The sequence below is a fragment of the Myxine glutinosa genome, chromosome 4 (genome assembly GCF_964187855.1).
Source record: "Myxine glutinosa chromosome 4, kmMyxGlut1.1, whole genome shotgun sequence".
In the NCBI taxonomy this organism is placed as follows: Eukaryota; Metazoa; Chordata; class Myxini; order Myxiniformes; family Myxinidae; genus Myxine; species Myxine glutinosa.
The window spans coordinates 148,962,390-148,982,810 of NC_136264.1; the positions used below are offsets into that span (position 1 = coordinate 148,962,390).

At 48.1% G+C, this 20,421-nt stretch overlaps 1 protein-coding gene across 2 annotated transcripts in view; it reads left to right on the forward strand.

Moving 5' to 3' along the window:
- The window catches only part of ACE2 (angiotensin converting enzyme 2), an 86,850-nt gene that overhangs the window by 54,680 nt on the left and 11,749 nt on the right, over positions 1 to 20,421 (forward strand). For both annotated transcript variants that reach the window (XM_068113735.2, XM_068113734.2), the window contains 4 exons: positions 919 to 1,017; positions 1,344 to 1,466; positions 8,976 to 9,154; positions 11,238 to 11,296. In XM_068113735.2, the coding sequence (XP_067969836.2) occupies positions 919 to 1,017; positions 1,344 to 1,466; positions 8,976 to 9,154; positions 11,238 to 11,296 (460 nt within the window). The remainder of the gene's footprint in view (positions 1 to 918; positions 1,018 to 1,343; positions 1,467 to 8,975; positions 9,155 to 11,237; positions 11,297 to 20,421) is intronic.

Genomic DNA, 20,421 nt, shown 5'->3' on the forward strand with positions numbered 1-20,421 from the left:
ATTGAACAAACAGTTTCAAATGGAGCACCTCCTCGCCATTAGAGCATTTAAATGGCATCAGATATGGCAACGAGAACGGCACTCAGTAGAAAGCATACCTTCGCCTGGTTGGCCATATCATTCAATGGTGAAGAATCACTTCAAAAATTCAATAACTCTCACATCCGAATCCATATTCAGATTTTCACCAAGATCGAATCGAATCGTCCTTGTCAGACACCCAACCGGTCCACCAAGTTTCGTCCGCATCTGTCCACAACCTTTTGAGATATCTTGTTCACAAACAGACAGGGGTGAAAACATAACCTCCATCCGCCTTCGGTGGCGGAGGTAATAAATGTGAGTCGATGCTCCCAGCTTGCCGGCTCTATGACTGAAGACGCCATTTTTATTTTTTCTACCTGCTTCCCTACCCCATTTGGAATCCCGTTTGGGCACCGCCAACTTGCTATTGCTCCATAATGTTCATAATGTTGTGAATGTTGCATATGATCACAGCTTTGTATATAACAAACGAGGAGAAAGGAATATTGTGGAGCCCTTCAAACCTGTGAGCTTGCTCTAATCACATCGTGCTCTGGCCGAGATAGGTGAGGCCTGTTAATGTCATCTTTTTAAATTCACACGGTTATATTCACGATTCACTTGAAAATGAAGTATAATGAAAGTTCCCTTGGCATCATCAGCGATGGTATAGTAATAGTTAATGTGCCAATTGGCCGACTTCGGTTTACTTGCTTCAAAAGTCGTAGTTTTATTGATTGAATAAAGTTTTATGTCTTGGCTTGTTTTAATTAAAATACAATTTAATGCGATGCATGTATTCCATATCGTTAATGATGTGAAAGCAAGCTTGGATATTGGACTCTACACCTTATTTTGGTGGATCATGTTGCAGCCTCCATGTTGTTGTGCCAGGCATGATCTTGTGGGCGTTGTGGAGCCGGTACCCAGGAATGAGAAATATTTTGATCCAGCGGCATTATTCCACGTCGCCAATGACTACTCATTCATCAGGTAACACTCAGCCAGGTTGCACTCTTTTGTATCTGAAATGCAATATCTGCATGATTCGAAAAGTAAAGGAATAAAACTGGTATTTTATTTGTCATTGCATCAAACAAAAAAAAAAGAGCAAAAAATATTTTCTAGCAGTGTGTGTGGATGTATACACACAAACATACACACACCGTTAGGAAAAATGAAAACAAAAATATCATGTGCATTTCTCATGAGATTCTCATGAGAAATGCATAGGAGATTTGGACAGTGTTATGAGAAATATTCTCCTATTAATTTGAAGCCATCCCTCAAAATCCCATTTCTTCATGTCCTTTACCTAGATACTTCACCAGCACCATCCTGCAGTTCCAGTTCCACAAGGCTCTGTGTAAGGAGGCAGGAGACACTGGACCGCTGTTTAAATGTTCGATCATGAATTCACCTGCAGCAGGAGAAAAACTAAGGTTTGTAATTTGCCAAGTAGAGAACTGATGTCTATCCCAATAACCCGCACACATCCCATTACCAATGTGTGTAAAAATGGAATCGAGTGACCTCATTCTGATAGACCCATCACAATTGTCGGGTCTCCACAATGCTATAAATAAAACATGTCAGCCAACCTCAGTCTGCTTGCTGTTCCATCAGCGCTAAATTTGACGATTTGTGAGCTTAAAATTGCGTTATTTTGCAATGCCTGTAGTGGACAAATCTCAGATATATATATATATGTAGTTGTTTTTTTTCTTTTTTTTCTTTTTAATAAATGTAAATATATATACAGTATGTTAACACACCCACACACACACAAACACGGATAATTTGAGACCTAAGAGGGCTCCGTTCCACTTTCCGAAACCTGCATATGGAGATAACAACCAAAAGCACACAAACACAAAAATACACACACACAAACACACACGACGAAGTGGATACCTTGATACCTGATAGGCTTCTGTTCCATCACCTGAAACCCATCCACGTGTGGATATAGCAGCCAACAACAGCAATTTTCACACAAACACACACACACACACACACACACACACACATATATACAGTATATATATATATAATTTCAAAACACACCTGGTCACAAGTGTGCCTCACTGACCGGGTCCTCAGTCGAGGTCCTCAGCATCATCCCGTTTCGGCCCTTCAACCTCGATACGGTCAGCTAAGGTGGGCCAGTAGGGATTCCTTGTCTTCACCTCCTTGTCTTCTGGTTTGGGTTCCTGTATCATTTTAAGTTAACCTTTTTAACTTTTAATAACTGTTCATAAACAATAAACCTTTGGAAGACAATAATAGTACATAGAATCAGAAATCTTTCAAGTGGAGGAAAACCACAACAGCGGAAGTGACGAATCCGTAACAATAGACAAACATTGGCAGTGGAATGGGCCATACTGAAGAGCTCGGTGACTTTCAACGTGGCACCGTCATAGGATGCCACATTTCCAACAAGTCAGTTCGTCAAATTTCTGCCCTGCAAGAGCTGCCCCGGTCAACTGTAAGTGCTGTTATTGTGAAGTGGAAACGTCTAGGAGCAACAACAGCTCAGCTGTGAAGTGGTAGGCCACACAAGCTCACAGAACGGGACCGCCGAGTGCTGAACACAGAGCATGTAAAAATCGTCTGTCCTCGGTTGCAACACTCACTACCAAGTTCAAAACTGCCTCTGGAAGCTACGTCAGAACAACAACTGTTCGTCGAGAGCTTCATGAAATGGGTTTCCATGGCCACTCAGCCGCAAACAGGCCTATGATCACCATGCGCACTGCCAAGTGCTGACTGGAGTGGTGTAAAGCTCGCTGCCATTGGACTCTGGAGCAGTGGAAACGTGTTCTCTGGAGTGATGAATCACGCTTCACCATCTGGCAGTCCGACGAACGAATCTGGGTTTGGAGGATGCCAGGAGAACGCTACCTGCCCAAATGCATAGTGCCAACTGTAAAGTTTGGTGGAGGAGGAATAATGGTCTGGTGCTGTTTTCATGGTTTGGGCTAGGCCCCTTAGTTCCAGTGAAGGGAAATCTTAACGCTACAGCATACAATGACATTCTAGACGATTGTGTGCTTCCAACTTTGTGGCAATAGTTTGGGGAAGGCCCTTTCCTGTTTCAGCATGACAATGCCTTCGTGCACAAAGCGAAGTCCATACAGAAATGGTTTGTTGAGATCGGTGTGAAAGAACTTGACTGGCCTGCACAGAGCCCTGACCTCAACCCCATCAAACACCTTTGAGATGAATTGGAACGCCGACTGCGAGCCAGGCCTAATCGCCCAGCATCAGTTCCCGACCTCACTAATGCTCTTGTGGCTGAATGGAAGCAAATCCCCACAGTAATGTTCCAACATCTAGTGGAAAGCTTTTCCTGAAGAGTGGAGGCTGTTATAGCAGCAAAGGGGGGACCAACTCCATATTTATGCCCATGATTTTGGAATGACGTGTGATGTTCGGGTGTCCACATACTTTTTGTCATGTAGTTTATGTGTTTCTTTGGTTTGCAGCGAAACAAAACAAAAAAGCTGAAAAAATTATTAAATCTTAGCATAGTCCACACAGAAATCCTAAAATGGCCCAGACAATATTATTGGCACCTTTTAGAAGTTGTTAGAAATAATTAGATTTCAAGCAGGTGATTCTCCTTTACTTTGGAATTGAACTCACCTGTGGTGAGTTGCAGGTGCCTGCAATATAAAAATCACTCATTCTACCAGTTTGAATAGAGAAAATGAGTCATTCTGCTGTTTTGTGTCACTGTGTGTACCGCAATGAGCATGGAGAAAAGAAAGAAAACCAGAGAATTGTCTGAGGAGGTCAGACACAAGATTGTAGCCAAGCATGGATAAGGCTACAAGTGGGCAACGTACAAGGATGCAAACTCAAGGCTACAAGTCCATCTCCAGAGACCTTGATGTTCCTGTGTCCACTGTATGCAATGTTATCCAGAAGTTTCAGGCCCATGGCACTGTAGCCAACCTCCCTGGATGTGGTTGCAAGAGGAAACCTGATCGAAGATTGCAGCAAAGGATTGTTCTTATGGTGGAGAAAACACCTCGATCAACTGCAAAACAGATTCAAGCTGACCTTCTGACACAAGGTACGACAGTTTCAACTCACACCATCTGTCGCCAACTCAATCAAAGGGATTTCTATGGTAGGAGACCCAGGACTCCACTGCTGAAAAAGCCCAACTGGAGTTTGCCAAAACACACCTGAACAAGCCTGTGGACAGATGAGACCAAATTGGAGCTTTTTGGTAAAGCACATCATCTCTATATTTACAGAAAACAAAATGAAGCCTTCAAAGAAAAGAACACCTTCCCTACAGTCAAACAAACATGGAGAAGGTTCAGTGATGTTTTGGGGTTGCTGTGCTGCTTCTGGCACTGGGTGCATTGAATGTGTGCATGGCATCATGAAATCAGGAGATTACCAAGGCATTTTGGAGCAAAATGTTCAACCCAGTGTCAGAAAGCTGGGTCTCTGTCGAAGGCCATGGGTCTTGCAGCAGGATAATGACCCCAAACACACTTCAAAAAGCACCCAGGGATGGTTCAAGACAAAATGCTGGACTGTTCTGAAGTGGCTAGCAATGAGTCGAGATCTAAATCCCATTTAACAACTGTGGGGAGATCTGAAAACAGCAGTTGGGAGAAGGCACCTTCAAATCTGGGAGAACTGGAGCAGTTTGCACAAGAAGAGTGGGCCAAACTGCAAATAGAGTGGTGGAGGAAGCTCAGTCATGGCTATAAGAAGTGCTTGACTGCAGTTATTTTTTCCAAAGGCTGTGCTACGAAATATTAAGTCTAGGGTGTCAATAATTTTGTCAATGCCATTTCTTTTTATTTTCTGATTTAAAAGGATATATTAAGTTCTGAATCAAAAACAAAGGTTCTGTAATATTAACAGTGAAACAAAGAATTGTGAAGACCAAATACTTGTGTCAATTTCAACTTATTTTTGGAGAAAATTGTGAGATGTTTGAAAAAGGTGCAAAGACAATCCGTCTGCAAAGGAATTCCGATGTGCGTTGAGGATGGTGATGGTCGCTAAATTAATCAAACCGGCTGCTGGAGCAAATTGCTCACCAGGCTTGGACAAATTCATTCTAACGCTGCAGAGTCTCATTAAGAAGAAAAGAACGAGTCGATCAGTGCAGTTTGTCACACCTGTTCAGCACAGATAGAATGGTTACGAACACGAGGCGAACCATTGAATAAATGTTGCAATTCCTAATGTTCAACTCAGGCCTCCTCAGCAGAACACACCATCATAACATCTCTCTCTGGTTATGTGTGTCGCAGAGTCCTCAGTGGACATGAATTGCTGTCATCGTGTCTGGTTTGCAGAAAGATTATTCTTAGAAGTGCTGCTCATTGGATGATCCCGCCCTGCTCTTCATTCACAACAGGGCATATGACATCCAAGCCTAACTTTCGATCTCTGATAGTCCCATCAGATGAGTTCCTCACTTTTTGTTCACATTGAGGAAGCGTTTCGCACTGAATTCAGTGAATCTAAGATGACGAGAAACAATATGTGTCTCCTGCTCAATGAAGCCATGCATCAGCTGGATGTCTACAAGGGTTTGTACAGTTGCAGTGAGCAAAGGAAATCCAGAATAGTTGCAACATTTGTACGTGTCCATCATGCCACTGTCAAGAGGAAGTGTAGAAAAGTTCAAAAGGTGTTGCACAAATAAGAACCAATATATTGTCGTGTTCACTGGGGGGGGATTAAGATCCCCAGGGTGACGGGTGACCGATCGAGCTTTACACTCTGAGGCGTTCACTCCAACTATGGTGGTGTTATTTATACATGCGAAGGTGGAGTGGAGGGCAGCGAGCGCTTATCTGGACGGGTTTCACTTGGGCATCCTTGAACCCACCAGAATTAAACAAGACAGGGCAAGAAATGCAACAAATAAAGAGTTTAATAAAAGAAATGCAGGCAACAAGAATGTATGGTAAAAGGAATTTCTTAATTTCCCCCCCCCCCCCCCGCCCCCATACGGACTCATTAAACAGACACAGGGAGAGAAAAAAGAACCAAGGTAAAAATGTGTGTGGTGCATTTGCCTGCACACCGCTGGTGTCCTTGAGTGGTCCACGAACCCCGCCGGCCGCCGCACAGGTCCCCGAGTCGGTGCGCGGGAAAACAGGCCTTGGCGCAGTTACGTTCACCGCCAGCAGCCGACACAAGGCGAACAGGCCAAGCTCTCCCTCGTCCTTCCTGCTCGGCTGCACCAAGCCCCGATATTCCTCTCAGGTGCACACGGCACCAAGCACACCCATCACGAAGCCAGCACCATGAAGAGAAAAGAAAAGGATGCGTCCGCCAAGGGTGTGCACAAACTGCGACCGCCTGCCACAAACGTCGAAACCCAACAGAGTAAAGTGCATGAGCGGCGACCGTCTGCAGTAAAACCCAAAGCCAAGAGTGGGATGTGCGACTGCACGCTATAAAAATCCAGAGCCAAGAGAGACGTGCAACTGCATGCTATGCCTGCTATGAACGAAGAGAGGGAAAATACCGGGACATGTCCATTTTACTCCTCGGTCTCAAATGTTCTCTCATGACGTTCGTGCGCGCTCCAATCAAAGAGTCCCACCGCATTGCTCCATGGCCACGACCAATTATCACTTCCCGGGGCGCGGCCTCATGGCCCTTGTGATGACTTGGCTGGTGGCGTCAGTGGTAGTGTTCGAAAATCCGCATCCAGTAGCTTTATTTAGTGTATGTGCGGAGTGCATGGCTGGTGTTGCATATGTCATAAGGAACAAAGGAAAAACCACAAAGGCAATTTACATACAGGGAATTATTCCTTATACACTACCTAATTAGCATAGCTCCACCCCTCTCTTGGAAACAATTATACAACCTTACGCGACATCCGGCCTACCAGATTCCCTACTTAGTTACATGGAGACTCTTTGTTGCAACATTCGGAGCACACTACCCAATACAATCCTACCTGGACTAAGGTATTTCATTGCCTATCCCCCATAAACATAATAATATGGACAGTTGCAAGTGGTTCTCGTAAAGACGTTGGAACATGTGCACATGTTCAGGGCAGTGCGGTAATCTTCATCTTGATGAAGCAGAATTTATACGGAAGAAAGAAAGTAAGGTCAATTTACATAGGCCTACACTTGACTGAAAATGTTGGTTGATCATTTTGTTTATATCAACAGAAACTAAGTTGCTACGTGAAATTGAAGAATGTACATTGTGGATATTTTGCAAGTTATTTTTTTCTTAGTAAGTCTGATGGATGCTTTAAAGAAGATAGGTGGTGGTCTATGCACACTGAAAAAGTTGTCAGTGTAGTAAATAAAATGATACACAATTAAACTGAGTGGTCGTGATGTGCATAGTCGTATTTTGGAAATTTAAGACTGAAGAGAGAAAAGCCTGCCAAGATTGTGTGATTATGGAATGAGAGAAGATTGATGTGGATGTAATCTCGATTATGTGAATGAACTGTAGAGACTGAAAGTTTTGCTGGTGTTGTGCACATTCCTTGGCATTATAGTGTGTGTGTGTGTGTGTGTGTGTGTGTGTGTGTGTGTGTGTGTGTGTGTGTGTGTGTGTGTGTGTGTGTGTGTGTGTGTTTGGGAGAGATCTATGGACACCACAAGTCTGAATATGAATACAAACAAAAGGGGAATATGGAGTGATGCCATATATTTTAACTTCCTACCGATCCCTCACCGTCAAAACAAATTATTAGAAAAATTCAAATTAAACAGTAAAGCAAATAGACAGCACCAAGGAGACAAGGCAACACTGTTCCAGAAATTTGCATGTTGCAGTTTAAACCCATTGTTTTTTTTTTGTTGTTTTTAATTCCTTTCGTGTTACAAAAAACGCCAGAGATTCTACCATCATGTCGCCAAAATAAAACATTTCACTCATAATGTAATTAATCCCATTAATTTACACACGAAAACTAGCTAGAAAAACCTGCCCTTAAATTGATATTCCCTCCCCTCCTTTGCACCAAAAGGAAAAAGAAAACCCTTCACCATTCAGTGCTACGTCAGTGACGCAGGAGTCATGGAGCGCCGCAGATAAGTTGCTTACTAAAATGGTGGCCGTTCCACGCCCAGTGTGTACTTCACTCTTTTATATGGGTTTACGGCCGAGTGGTTTATCTCGCTCTGCTCCAGAAATCTTTGGTATGTACTACTTGTGAATATCTGCAGCTGTAGCGGAACCCATGTTGGGTTTGAAACAGCAAAAGGCTTACCTTGTGTAGCTTTTCCTGGTTGCTTTATGCAGCTTTCTTTGGCTGGAAGAGCATGGGGGTTAAAGCTTCCCCAGCCCAACTTAGGAGAGGAGAGAACCCATCCACTGACCCACTTCTGGCTGTTGGCCTATCCTCAGTGTAGAACAGAGCTCCCCTTCTGAGTTGAGTCATCCAGCCTCCTACCTGAGGTTTATGAAATGGAGACCTCCTTAGTGCTGTGGTGATTCAAAGCAAATTGTCAGTCACAACCAAATGGACACAACAGTTGGTGCCTACCACACTACCAAACTGTTTGTACTTACAACAGTGAGGAGTCAAAACAAAGTTAAAATTTTCCTCTCGACTGTGGATGGGTTCATTCCTCCCCTGAGTTGTCCGGGCAAATTCCACGACTTCCAGACCCTGCAAAGTTACAAAACTTGATTGCTGATGCTTCTTGCCAATGTACAAAAATTTAGATGGTTGTTTTGTTGGGAACATAGCAAGGCCATCAAGCGTTTCGGAATATCTTTCACTTTTCCAACCCGATTCTAAGGTATCTTTCTTGTATCACAGGATGTTGAAGTAATCCATTGAATCTTTTTTGCCCTGCCTATCCCATATATATATATATATAGAACTGCTTTTGAGAGTGCTGAGATAGCCAACTTTTTTTTTTCCACAGAATTCCTTGGTAACTGTGCTTCTCTTTCTTTCTTTTTTTTAATAGAAAAATGCTGCAACTTGGCAGTTCCGAGCCTTGGACGCAGGTATTGGAGCGCATGAACAACACCGTTGCAATGGATGCTGGACCTCTCCTGGAGTACTTTCAGCCTCTGATGACCTGGCTGAGTGATGACAATTTAAAGAATCGACAAACGCCAGGATGGGACCAAAGCTGGACTCCCAGTACGTATGAACATATGAACATATGGACATTGGAACAGCTGAGTAATGCGTTCAGAGAAAGAGAGTAATATGAGTGACGGTGCAGTGTATTGAGGGGCGACAGTGCTTATGATTGTAGAAAGATTGGAAATGAGAGGTGGACGATGAATAACTGATCTGGGTTGAGGTAGACATTGAGAGAGGTTGCTCCGATCAAGTACAAGAGGTGCTCAAAATGTTTTCGGATTATTTCCATCTAAGAATGAACATATTTCATACCGACTGCTACACAGTGCTACTTTGATAACCCCAGTGATTGCCACCTTCTTGTGAAGTCGGTTGGGGTACGTGTTTGGCCGAAGTTTACCGGCTGGCCTGGCCCAGACATTCGACCGAAGTTGATTTTTGCAGGAATTCGTATTTCGTTCAGGGTGCCACCAATAACCCACTTAATCTTCACAAAGTACTTCTACCTTCTTTGGAATTTGTCCCTGTTGGCGAAGTCACCAGTCATCGATTTGTGGATTTCCTCCTGCTTTCTACCATAGGGTTTTCATTCTTGGCGTTACTGCCTTCTCTCTCCTCATCACAATAGGATGTTTAATGTCCACCAACAGACAGGACATGGGACACCGGGCTTAGCGTCAATCCTGAGGAAAGATGTCCTGTCTGCGAGGCACCGATCCGACAATTTATAGTCAGGTCAGGAATGGAAACCAGAATAGATAGCTCAAAGGTAAGTGCATTACCTCTAAGTAATCCTGTCATTATCCCTGTGGCTGCAAAACCAAAACTTATTGGTAAAGGTAGGAATCGTCCTTAAAGGGTTTAAACCAGAAAAAGGTACAAACAGAGTTTGTTCTCAGATGTCAGATACGCCATTGTTTAGTTCATATTGCATTCCATGGATTCCGTTTCCTTCAACTTGTGCTTCTTATAAACCCCTTAATAATCATATATGGTAGCTGTCAGTTACACATCATAAATTAAGAAGCATCTCATCACGTATCTAATCGCGGTCTCCAAGGAATCTCCTTGCCAATGACTGAGTGTAAAAACGAAAGCAATGACAGGAAACGGACAATGGATGTTGCAAAACGTGTGGTGGGATCGATGCTGACGTTTGTCCCAAAATGGCATCGGTGCCATGACCATGTGCTGCAACTGGTCTATGGCCGTGCCCGCAGAAATGACACAATCGATCGCAGACCAATGCTTTCCGACATGCCCTGGCAGGCAAACAGAAACGGGTGCTTCCTTCAGTCAAACGGACTCAACATCCACGTAGATGCGTCTTTTCACCTGAGCCTCCTGAGTTAGTGAAAGAGAGCGAGTCCACATACTTATCAGATTCTACTTCGATTGGACAGTGCCTCTCCCCCACTACCTCATTAGAGGCCTCCAAATACAAGATGAAACTAAACAAAACAAAACTAGAGAGTACATAGAACACCTACCCCGTGAGGTCTTGAGGAAAAAAAGACATGGGAATGGTCATTTAAACGAACACAATCTATTTATCCGAGGAGCCGCCATTTTGTCTGAACCTCGATATTCCCTAACGGAGAGAGAGAGAGAGAGAGAGACAGAGACAGAGACAGAGAGAGAGACAGAGAGAAATTTGGTTGGTCAAGTGACGTAAAATGCTGTAATATTTTGGCCAAGTACCGCTGAACTGGAGGTTTTTGTAAGTGGCAAGAAGAAGAATAGAAGTAGGCAGGAGAGATTACATACATTGAGATAGGTGGAGGTGTCGGTATGGAAGGGGAGGTCCAGGGAAATTACATGGAGCTATTGTGAATATGTGAGGACGATTAAATGGAGATGGGGATGGGGAGCAGAGCAGGGGAGATTCCCTGGAAATATGGGGTGGGGCAAGGGGAGATTACGTGTTGTTGTTAAGTGATGCCTGGTTGTGTTTAGTTGTTTATGTTGTAGGACTCTCAATGATTACATGTGAGTTATTGTTCGGAGTTTTCATGTTTACATGTGTCACTTGATTACATGTGTTGGGGTTTACATGATTACTTCATGATTACATGTGGGTTATTCATGAGCGTGATGGTCCATGTTTGAAGGCAAACTCCGTGTGTCTGTCCCACAGCCTCCCTGTACATGGTTAAAGTGCGGATCAGTCTTAAAGCAGCACTTGGAGATGACGCTGTAAGTACAAAATTATGGCAATACCAAAAAAGTAATATAACTTTTTAAAATAACTTTTTAAAATATTGTAGGAGCTGTGCTCCCACGTCAATCGGAAGAATGGACGCGACCAAAAGCTGGAATTCGTCCGAGTTTCTTTATTGTCACAAAACAACTCGGGTACTCTGAAAAGCCCGTTTATCGGGCAGCAATATATATACACACATTATCCCGGAGCGTTTGCCCGGGAAAGGCGAGAGGGGGCGTGGCCGGGCGTCCTGGCCGCGGCCTGGCAAGTCGAGGGCGGGCATGCCCGGGCGTCCCGGACGCGGCCTGGCAAGTCGAGAGCGGGCGTGGCCGGGCGTGCCCGGGCATGCCCGGGCGTCCCGGCCGAGGCCTGGCAAGTTGAGCGCGGGCCTGCCCGGGCGTCCTGGACGAGCCCAGCATGGTGATCGCTCCGCGTCCTTGGTAGGTGCAAGGCGATTGTGTAAACCCAGCGGTAGCCGCTACACACGTCCCCCCAGAATCGACTTGCACCGGCAGGGTCAATTTGAGGGGGGTCCTCATGACCCGGCCGAAGCGACCCCTGGCGGGACGTGGGGGGGGGGGGGGGTCCGGTGTGGTGGTGGGTGGTCGAGTGGGGGGCACCGTGGACGGGGGGCGGCCTCGCCGCGGCGGAAGGGCCAACCGTGGCGGTTGGTCGATGTCCACGTGCGCCGGCTTGAGGCGGTCCACCGCAATCCGGTCCGACCTGCCGCCGATGTCGATGACGAACGACTTGTCGTCCCGTCGCAGGACCCGGAAGGGCCCGTCATACGGCGGCCGGAGTGGCCCCCGATGTGCGTCATGACGCACAAAAACGTACTCCGCTGTGCGAAGCGCTGGGGGGACGTAGGACTGGGGGTCACCGTGGTGGGATGTTGGCACGGGGGCAAACCGTCGGGCGGCCTCCTGGAGGTCCGAGCGCTGGTGAGCTGCGGACCAGGGACTGGTAGCGTCGGGCACGAATTCGCCCGGGACGCGTAGCTCCTGGCCGTAGACAAGCTCGGCGGTGGATGCCCGGAGGTCCTCCTTGGGGGCCGTGCGGAGACCCAAAAGGACCCACGGCAGCCGGTCGGCCCAACCGCCGTCTTGAAGGCCGGCCATGAACGCGGCCTTCATGGAGCGGTGGAATCGCTCGCACAACCCGTTGGCTTGGGGGTGGTAGGCCGTAGTACGGTGGAGCTTGACCCCCAGGTTGCGGGCGACCATGCCCCACAGCTCGGAGGTGAACTGCGGTCCGCGGTCTGACGAGATGTCCGCCGGTGCGCCAAAGCGGGCGACCCGGGTGGCGATGAAAGCCTGCGCCACGTCGGCGGTGGTGGTGGAGACGAGGGGAACGGCCTCCGGCCACCTGGTGGTCCTGTCCACCATGGTGAGCAGGTGTGTGAACCCCTGTGATGGGGGGAGGGGGCCCACCAGATCCACGTTGACGTGGTCGAAACGTCGTTCGGGCACGGTGAAAGGTGCCAGCGGGGCCTGGGTGTGTCGGTGGACCTTGGCCTGTTGGCAGGCTGTGCAGGTGCTGGTCCAATCGCGGATGTCCCGTCGAAGGCCGTGCCAGACGAATCGCGCCGACACCAGCTTCTGGGAAGCTTTCCGGCCCGGGTGGGAAAGGCCGTGGAGGGAGGCGAAGATGCAGCGTTGCCAGGTAACGGGCACGATGGGGCGAGGCTGGCCTTGGGAGACGTCGCAGAGCAGGACAGTGTCCGCGAAGGGGATGTCGGCCAGGCGGAGGCCCGTGTCCGCCGCCCGGAGGGCTTGCACCGTGGTGTCGGTGGTTTGGTCCACCGCCATAAGCGCGAAGTCCACGCCGAGGTGGACCGCGTTTGCGCTGGCCCGAGAAAGACAGTCGGCCACGGCGTTGTCTTTGCCGGCGACGTGCCGGATGTCCGTGGTAAACTCCGACACGGCGGAGAGGTGGCGCTGTTGGCGGGCCGACCACGGCTCCGTGACCTTGGCCATTGCGTAAACCAACGGCTTGTGGTCGACGAACGCCGTGAAGGGTCGGCCCTCCAGGAGGTGGCGGAAATGGCGAACAGCCAGGTGTAGACTGAGGAGCTCATGCCTCACGGTCAAACGTGCTGTATTTGAGCTCATTCGGCCGGAGCTGCCGGCTGAAAAAAGCGAGTGGCTGCCAAACCCCATTCACCCATTGCTCATGTACGGCGCCCACCGCATAGTCGGAGGCATCCGTGGTGAGGGCGATGGGAGCGTTGAGCACCGGGTGAGCGAGCAGTGTTGCGTCGGCGAGGGCCCGCTTTGAGCTTTGGAAGGCCGCGTCCATTGCTGCGGACCAGACGATGTCGTGCTTGGCCGGCTTGCCCCGGAGGGCTTCGTAGAGGGGCCGCATGAGTTGAGCAGCACGGAGCACGAAGCGGTGATAGAAATTCACCATTCCCAGGAATTCCTGCAGGGCCTTTATGGAGCGGGGACGCGGAAACGTGGTGAAGGCCTCGACCTTGGTTGGCAGCGGCACGGCCCCGTTCTTGGTGATGTGGTGGCCCAAAAAATCAACGGCCGTCGTGCCGAAGTGGCATTTGGCCGGGTTGACGATGAGGCCGTGCTCGCTGAGGCGCCCGAACAGTGTTCGGAGGTGGAGGAGGTGCTCGGCCTGGGACGTGCTGGCGATGAGGATGTCGTCCAGGTAAACGAAGAGGAACGGCAGGTCACGCAGCACGCTGTCCATCAAGCGCTGGAACGCCTGAGCCACGTTCTTGAGGCCAAACGTCATCCGTAGGAATTCGAATAAGCCGAACGGCGTGATGACGGCCGTTTTAGGGACGCCGGCCGCCCTGACAGGTACCTGGTGATATCCCGGTATGAGATCGATTTTTGAAAAAATGACCCGTCCTGCCAGACGGGCGGAGAAGTCTTGGATGTGCGGGATCGGATACCTGTCGGGGGTGGTAGCGTCGTTAAGGCGGCGGTAGTCGCCACATGGGCGCCAGCCGCCCCCTGGCTTTGGGACGATGTGTAGTGGCGAAGCCCACGCGCTATCGGAGCGCCGCACGATGCCGAGGTGTTCCAAAGCGTCGAACTCGGCTTTGGCCATGGCGAGCTTGGCTGGGTCGAGGCGGCGGGCTCTGGCATAGACCGGCGGGCCCGTGGTTGGTATGTGGTGCTCGATCCCATGTCGTACTGCGACGGCCGAAAATGTCGGCCGCGTGAGGGCCGGGAACTCCGTGAGCAGGCGAGCAAACTCGTTCGCCGCCGGGAGGGCGCATGCCAGCTCGGTCGGAGCGGAGCTGCTCAATGTGCATACCAGGGAGCTGAAGGTCTCTGCGTTGATGAGGCGACGCCGTTGGACGTCCACCAGCAGTCCATGTGCACAGAGGAAGTCGGCGCCTAGCAGAGCCATGGGCACGTTTGCGGTTACAAACGTCCAAGTAAAGCGTTGGCCGCCGAAGCAGAGGGTGACGTTGCGCGGGCCGAAGGTGCGGATGGCCGATCCGTTGGCCGCAACCAAGGAGGGGCCACAGACCGCGGACTGCCTGTCCTGATCAGAGGCGGGTATGACGCTCAGTTGGGCGCCGGTGTCGCACAGGAAGCGCCATCCGGACGCTTTGTCCGTGATGAAAAGTAACTTGCCCATGTGGCCGGCGCTCATGGCTGGTAATGAACGCCGGCCCGGCCGTTTCCCGGCCTGCCGAAGGTGCACGGGGGTCGGCATGTCTGGGCATTCTGTCCGAACCTGGCATGATAGTAACACCATGCTTGGTCAGGTGGAGGCCCCGGTCGTCGTGCTGGAGGTGGTCGGCTCGGCGTAGCGGCCGCCAATTGCGTCGGCAGTTCGGTCGTCGACCGTGCCGGGTGCTCGGGCGCCATGGGCGTTGCGTCGGATGGCGGTGGGCCCCAGGTCGCTGCTGCAATGCGTTGGCCTGCCGCCATGATCTTGTCGGCTTCCCTGGCGAGGGCGTGGGGATCCGTGATCGTCGTGCTTGCCAGGGCGAAGCGTACCGGGCTAGACAGCTGACGGAGGAACAGCTCCTGGAACAGGAATGCCGGAGAGTGCTCGCCGAGCAGCGAAAGCATGTCGTCCATTCGCTCGGACGGGCGCGTGTCGCCGAGCTCGGGCAGGTCGAGCAGGCGCCGTGCGCGTTCCGCCGATGGGAGGGCGAAAGCGTCGAGGAGGAGCTTTTTAATCACGCCGTATTTGTCAGCGGCTGGTGGGCTCTCGAGGAGGCTCAGGGCGCGGGCCGCGGTGGCTGAACGGAGCGCTGCTACCACATGGTGGAAGCGGGTGTCGTCGGCCGTGATGCCTCGCAGGGCAAACAGGGAGTCGCCTGGGCGAACCAAACCGCCGCGTGAGCCTCCCAGAAGGTAGGCAGTTTAAGGGCAACTGCCGTGTCCATGTCGGTCGGTCACCAATGTAGGAGCTGTGCTCCCACGTCAATCGGAAGAATGGACGCGACCAAAAGCTGGAATTCGTCCGAGTTTCTTTATTGTCACAAAACAACTCGGGTACTCTGAAAAGCCCGTTTATCGGGCAGCAATATATATACACACATTATCCCGGAGCGTTTGCCCGGGAAAGGCGAGAGGGGGCGTGGCCGGGGGTCCTGGCCGCGGCCTGGCAAGTCGAGGGCGGGCATGCCCGGGCGTCCCGGATGCGGCCTGGCAAGTCGAGAGCGGGCGTCCCGGCCGAGGCCTGGCAAGTTGAGCGCGGGCCTGCCCGAGCGTCCTGGACGAGCCCAGCATGGTGATCGCTCCGCGTCCTTGGTAGGTGCAAGGCGATTGTGTAAACCCAGCGGTAGCCGCTACAATATCATGTTATATATCGCTTTTCGCCTGATCTCTCAATGGTGAAGAATCTCATATCCGAATCCATATTGAGATCTTCACCAAAATCGAATCGAATCGTCCTTGTCAAAAACCCAACATATCCACCAAGTTTCGTCCAAATCCGTCCATAACTTTTTGAGATATCTTGCTATGAATTGGTTTTAGCCCCATAACTTAATGGTGAAGAATCACATAAAAGATCCTACTAGCTCGATCCAAATCCAGATCTTCACAAAAATTGAACCAATTCTTCCTTGTCACATACCCACCTCTCCACCAAATTTCGTACGAATCTGTCCACAGCTTTTTGAGATATCTTGTTTACAAACAGACAAACTAAGAAGACGTCATGCAGAGCACGATACTTGCAAAATCCGCCGCCACCCCCAATAAAACAAGCGTTACGCCTAGGTCCCCCATCGTTGAAGTGATGTGAGTTGACAAAGTGGAAGATGCAAGGCGGCCATCTTGGATTTTGATGTGGCGACCCAATTTTCAATAGCGTTCTCCCTTATGCGTAGATACACCCACACACCAGATTAGAAGTTGGTACTTCGCTTATTTTTCAAGATATTCCGCTTACAAGGTTCAGGCATACATGGCGGCGGCCATCTTGAATTTTGACGTGGCGACCCAATTTTCAATAGCGTTCTCCCTTATGCGTAGATACACCCACACACCAGATTAGAAATTAGTAGTTCGTTTATTTACCTTCGCAAAAGCGGAAGGTTATGTTTTGATCGCTGTGTATTTATTTGTATGTCTGTGTGTGTGTATGTTAATCGCATAACTCAAAAAGTATTCAACCGAATTGCATGAAATTTGGTGGGATGATTGGTTATTATACGTGACACATTTGATTAGATTTTGGGAAACAGATTTGCTCAAATTCTGACTATTTTTAACTCGATCGTATTTCACTCAAAGTTATGAGCGACTGTAGAAGAAGATGTCCATCCAGGACGTCATCACTATAACGCGATCTCCCGCGATCATTTCAACCTCAAAAAAAATTATAATTGCAGATTTGTCAAGAGATGAGGCATATTAACAAACGAATGAAACAGATTTGCTCAAATTCTGACTATTTTTAACTCGATCGTATTTCACTCAAAGTTATGAGCGACTGAAGAAGAGGATGTCCATCCAAGACGTCATCACTATAACGCGATCTCCCGCAATCATTTCAACCTCAAATGAAATTCAAATTGCAGATTTGTCAATCGGGGAGGCATATTAACAGACGAATGAAACAGATTTGCTCAAATTCTGATTTTTAAAAATCGATCGCATTTCACATAAAGTTTCACATCGCATACACTCCCATGCCAAGTACAGAACAGTAGCTGCGGCGAAGGTATGCGCTCTACCGAGTGCCCGGATTCTAGTTTTCAACATATTTCGCTCACAAGGTTCAGACATATATATGGTGGCGGCCTTCTTGGATTTTGATGTGGCGACCCAATTTTCAATAGCGTTCTTCCTTATGCCGAGATACACCCACACACCAGATTAGAAGTTGGTACTTCGCTTATTTTTCAAGATATTCTGCTCACAAGGTTCAGACATACATGGCGTCAGACATACATGGCGGCGGCCATCTTGGATTTTGACGTGGCGACCTAATTTCCAATGGGGTTCTTCCATATGCCCAGTTGCACCCACACACCAAATTAGAATTCGGTCCTTTGCTTACGCACGCACGCACACACGTCCGCACGCACGCATGCACGGACGGAGGGGAAAACCATAGTCCCCCTTTCGCTCCGCGGTGCAACGTGGGACAAAAAATTCCATTGATACAGCAAATTGTCCATTTCATCAAGATTAAAATTGACAATCTTGATCAAAGCTCCAGTCAACAGGAAGAAAAGTGAAGATTTTTCAGATGAAAAATGATGATTTTGTAAGGTTGACCTTGAGTTGACCTCTGACCTTTTCACCTCAAATATAGTTGGCTTTACAATTTAGTGACTCAATATACAAATGCTGTTCAATTTTCAAATCAATCGGATTCAAAATGGCGATTTTAGAAATTTGACTTCCAGATGACATATGACCTTTGACCTCAAAAGCAGTAGGCTTCTCAATTGTGACGACCTCTACAACTTGACGACCTCTACAAGGAAGAATCACATAAAAGATTCTACTAGCTGGATCCAAATCCGGATCTTCACAAAAATGGAATTGATTCTTCCTTGTCACACACCCAACCTGTCCAGCAACTTTCATCCGAATCCATTCACAACTTTTTGAGATATCCTGTTCACAAACAAACACACAGACAAAAAAAACGGAAATATGTTGTGCATAGCACGATACTTGCGAAATCCTTAAAATAAGTTGTTAACCTTTGGCCTGTGTTGACCTTTTGGCCATGTTGACCTCAAAAATAATTCGTGATTTAATTCAGGAGCCTGATATGCAAATCCTCTTCAAATTTCAAGTCAATCAGATGAAAATTGACAATTTTCGAAATTTGGCCCTTTTGACCTTTTGGCCATGTTGACCTCAAATATAATTGGTTGTGCAAATGCAGACCTGATGTGCAAATGCTCTTCAAATTTCAAGGCAATTAGTGACATGTAATTACCCTGCGCTCGCGAAGCGAAAAGCAGGGTTAAGTGATCGTGTCTGCACAAAATTTTCGCCATCGTACGATGACTACTTATGTAGAATTTTTTAGTGATATTAATGACGTCATAGGTCACGTTACGGGCGCCATATTGGAAAAAAAAACATCGAAACTAAATGCCCGAAACCACTCCATGGAAAAAAATGGAAACTTGGCTCATTATAAAGAACTCTGCATGGGAATAAATGTTAAAGATGACGTCATTGGTGCCTTCATTATGACGTCATAATTCGACAAGTACAACGCTTAGTCCGATCAGTTTGAAATTGCTTGACTGTGATGTGTACAACAATTATATTGGAGAATGTCAATTTATGACATCATCGGTCACGTGGTCTGGCAGCCATATTGAATCAAAGAAAAAAACCCTTAAAAACAGAAAAGTTGGCTCACACTAAGTCGACTGCATGGGCTAAGTATTCTATGAATACCATGTAGTTTGTTTTATTACGTGTTCTGCATAATGTCACCAAAACTGATATAGACTTATTACGTACCACCATGCCATCTCTGGACACCCATATTCATGGGAAACTTTCTATGGATTGTGCTATGGGAGTGTCGGGCCCCCACTCAAAACTGCAGGTGATAAAGGACGGATACGTACATGCTAGGAGTTAATATCTCACAGATACCAATGACTATTTAGCTTATTTATCCGCTATTTTCACTGAAGAATCGAGAGATGACGGAATCTCACGAGATTGTGAATTAAACGTTCGTTCATTTCAACATCCTTCTGAATGAGTGGGAACAGGAACGTTATTTAAGAAAGGGGAAGAGATTGTGAATTTAACATTCGGTGATTATTTAATTTTAACCTTGTTCTTACCGAACATGAACGTTAACATGAAAAAAGGGGGAGGGGAGGACAGAGAGTTAGGAGATGGGAGGTTGATGACTTGGGGTTGGGTGGAGGGTTGCGGACTTGGAGTTTGTGGGAGGAGTTTAGGACTTGAAGAATAAGGGGGAGGAGAGGACAGAGTTGGGGGTGGGGAGGTTGAGTACTTGGAGTTGCGAGAGGGGTTGAGGACCTGGAGTTGGGAAAAGGGGGAAGGGGGTTGAGGAATTGGTGTTGGGAAAAGGGGGGGAGGGGGTTGAGGACTTGGTGTTGGGAGGGCTGTTTGAGGACTTGGGGTGGGAAGGGAGTTGAGGACTTGAGGATGGGGGGAGAGAGTTGAAGTGTTGAGGTTGGGGCGGCAAGTTGAGGGCTTGGGGTGGAGGGGTTGGGTGGGGTGCTGAAGAATTGGGGTTGAAGTGGAGAAAGATGAAGATTTGGGGTTGTTGGTGAACTGAGGACTTGGGGTTGGGGGTTGGAGAGAGTTGAGGACTTGGTGTTTGGGATTGGGAGGATTTGAGGACTTGGTGTTTGGCATTGGGAGGATTTGAAGACTTGGTGTTTGGGATTGGGAGGATTTGAGGACTTGGTGTTTGGGATTGGGAGGATTTGAAGACTTGGTGTTTGGGATTGGGAGGATTTGAGGACTTGGTGTGGGGGAGAGGGATTGATTTAATCAAGCATCATCTTTCAGGAGCACACAGCTTGACAATATAAAATTCTCATGATATTTATTTAATTGTTCTTTACATAATATTGTTGGAATCACATTTTAGGTTACGCAGAATTTATACAGGTATCTGCTGGTAATGTTAAATGTAACACTCCTCTCTTGTGTAGCGCCATGGT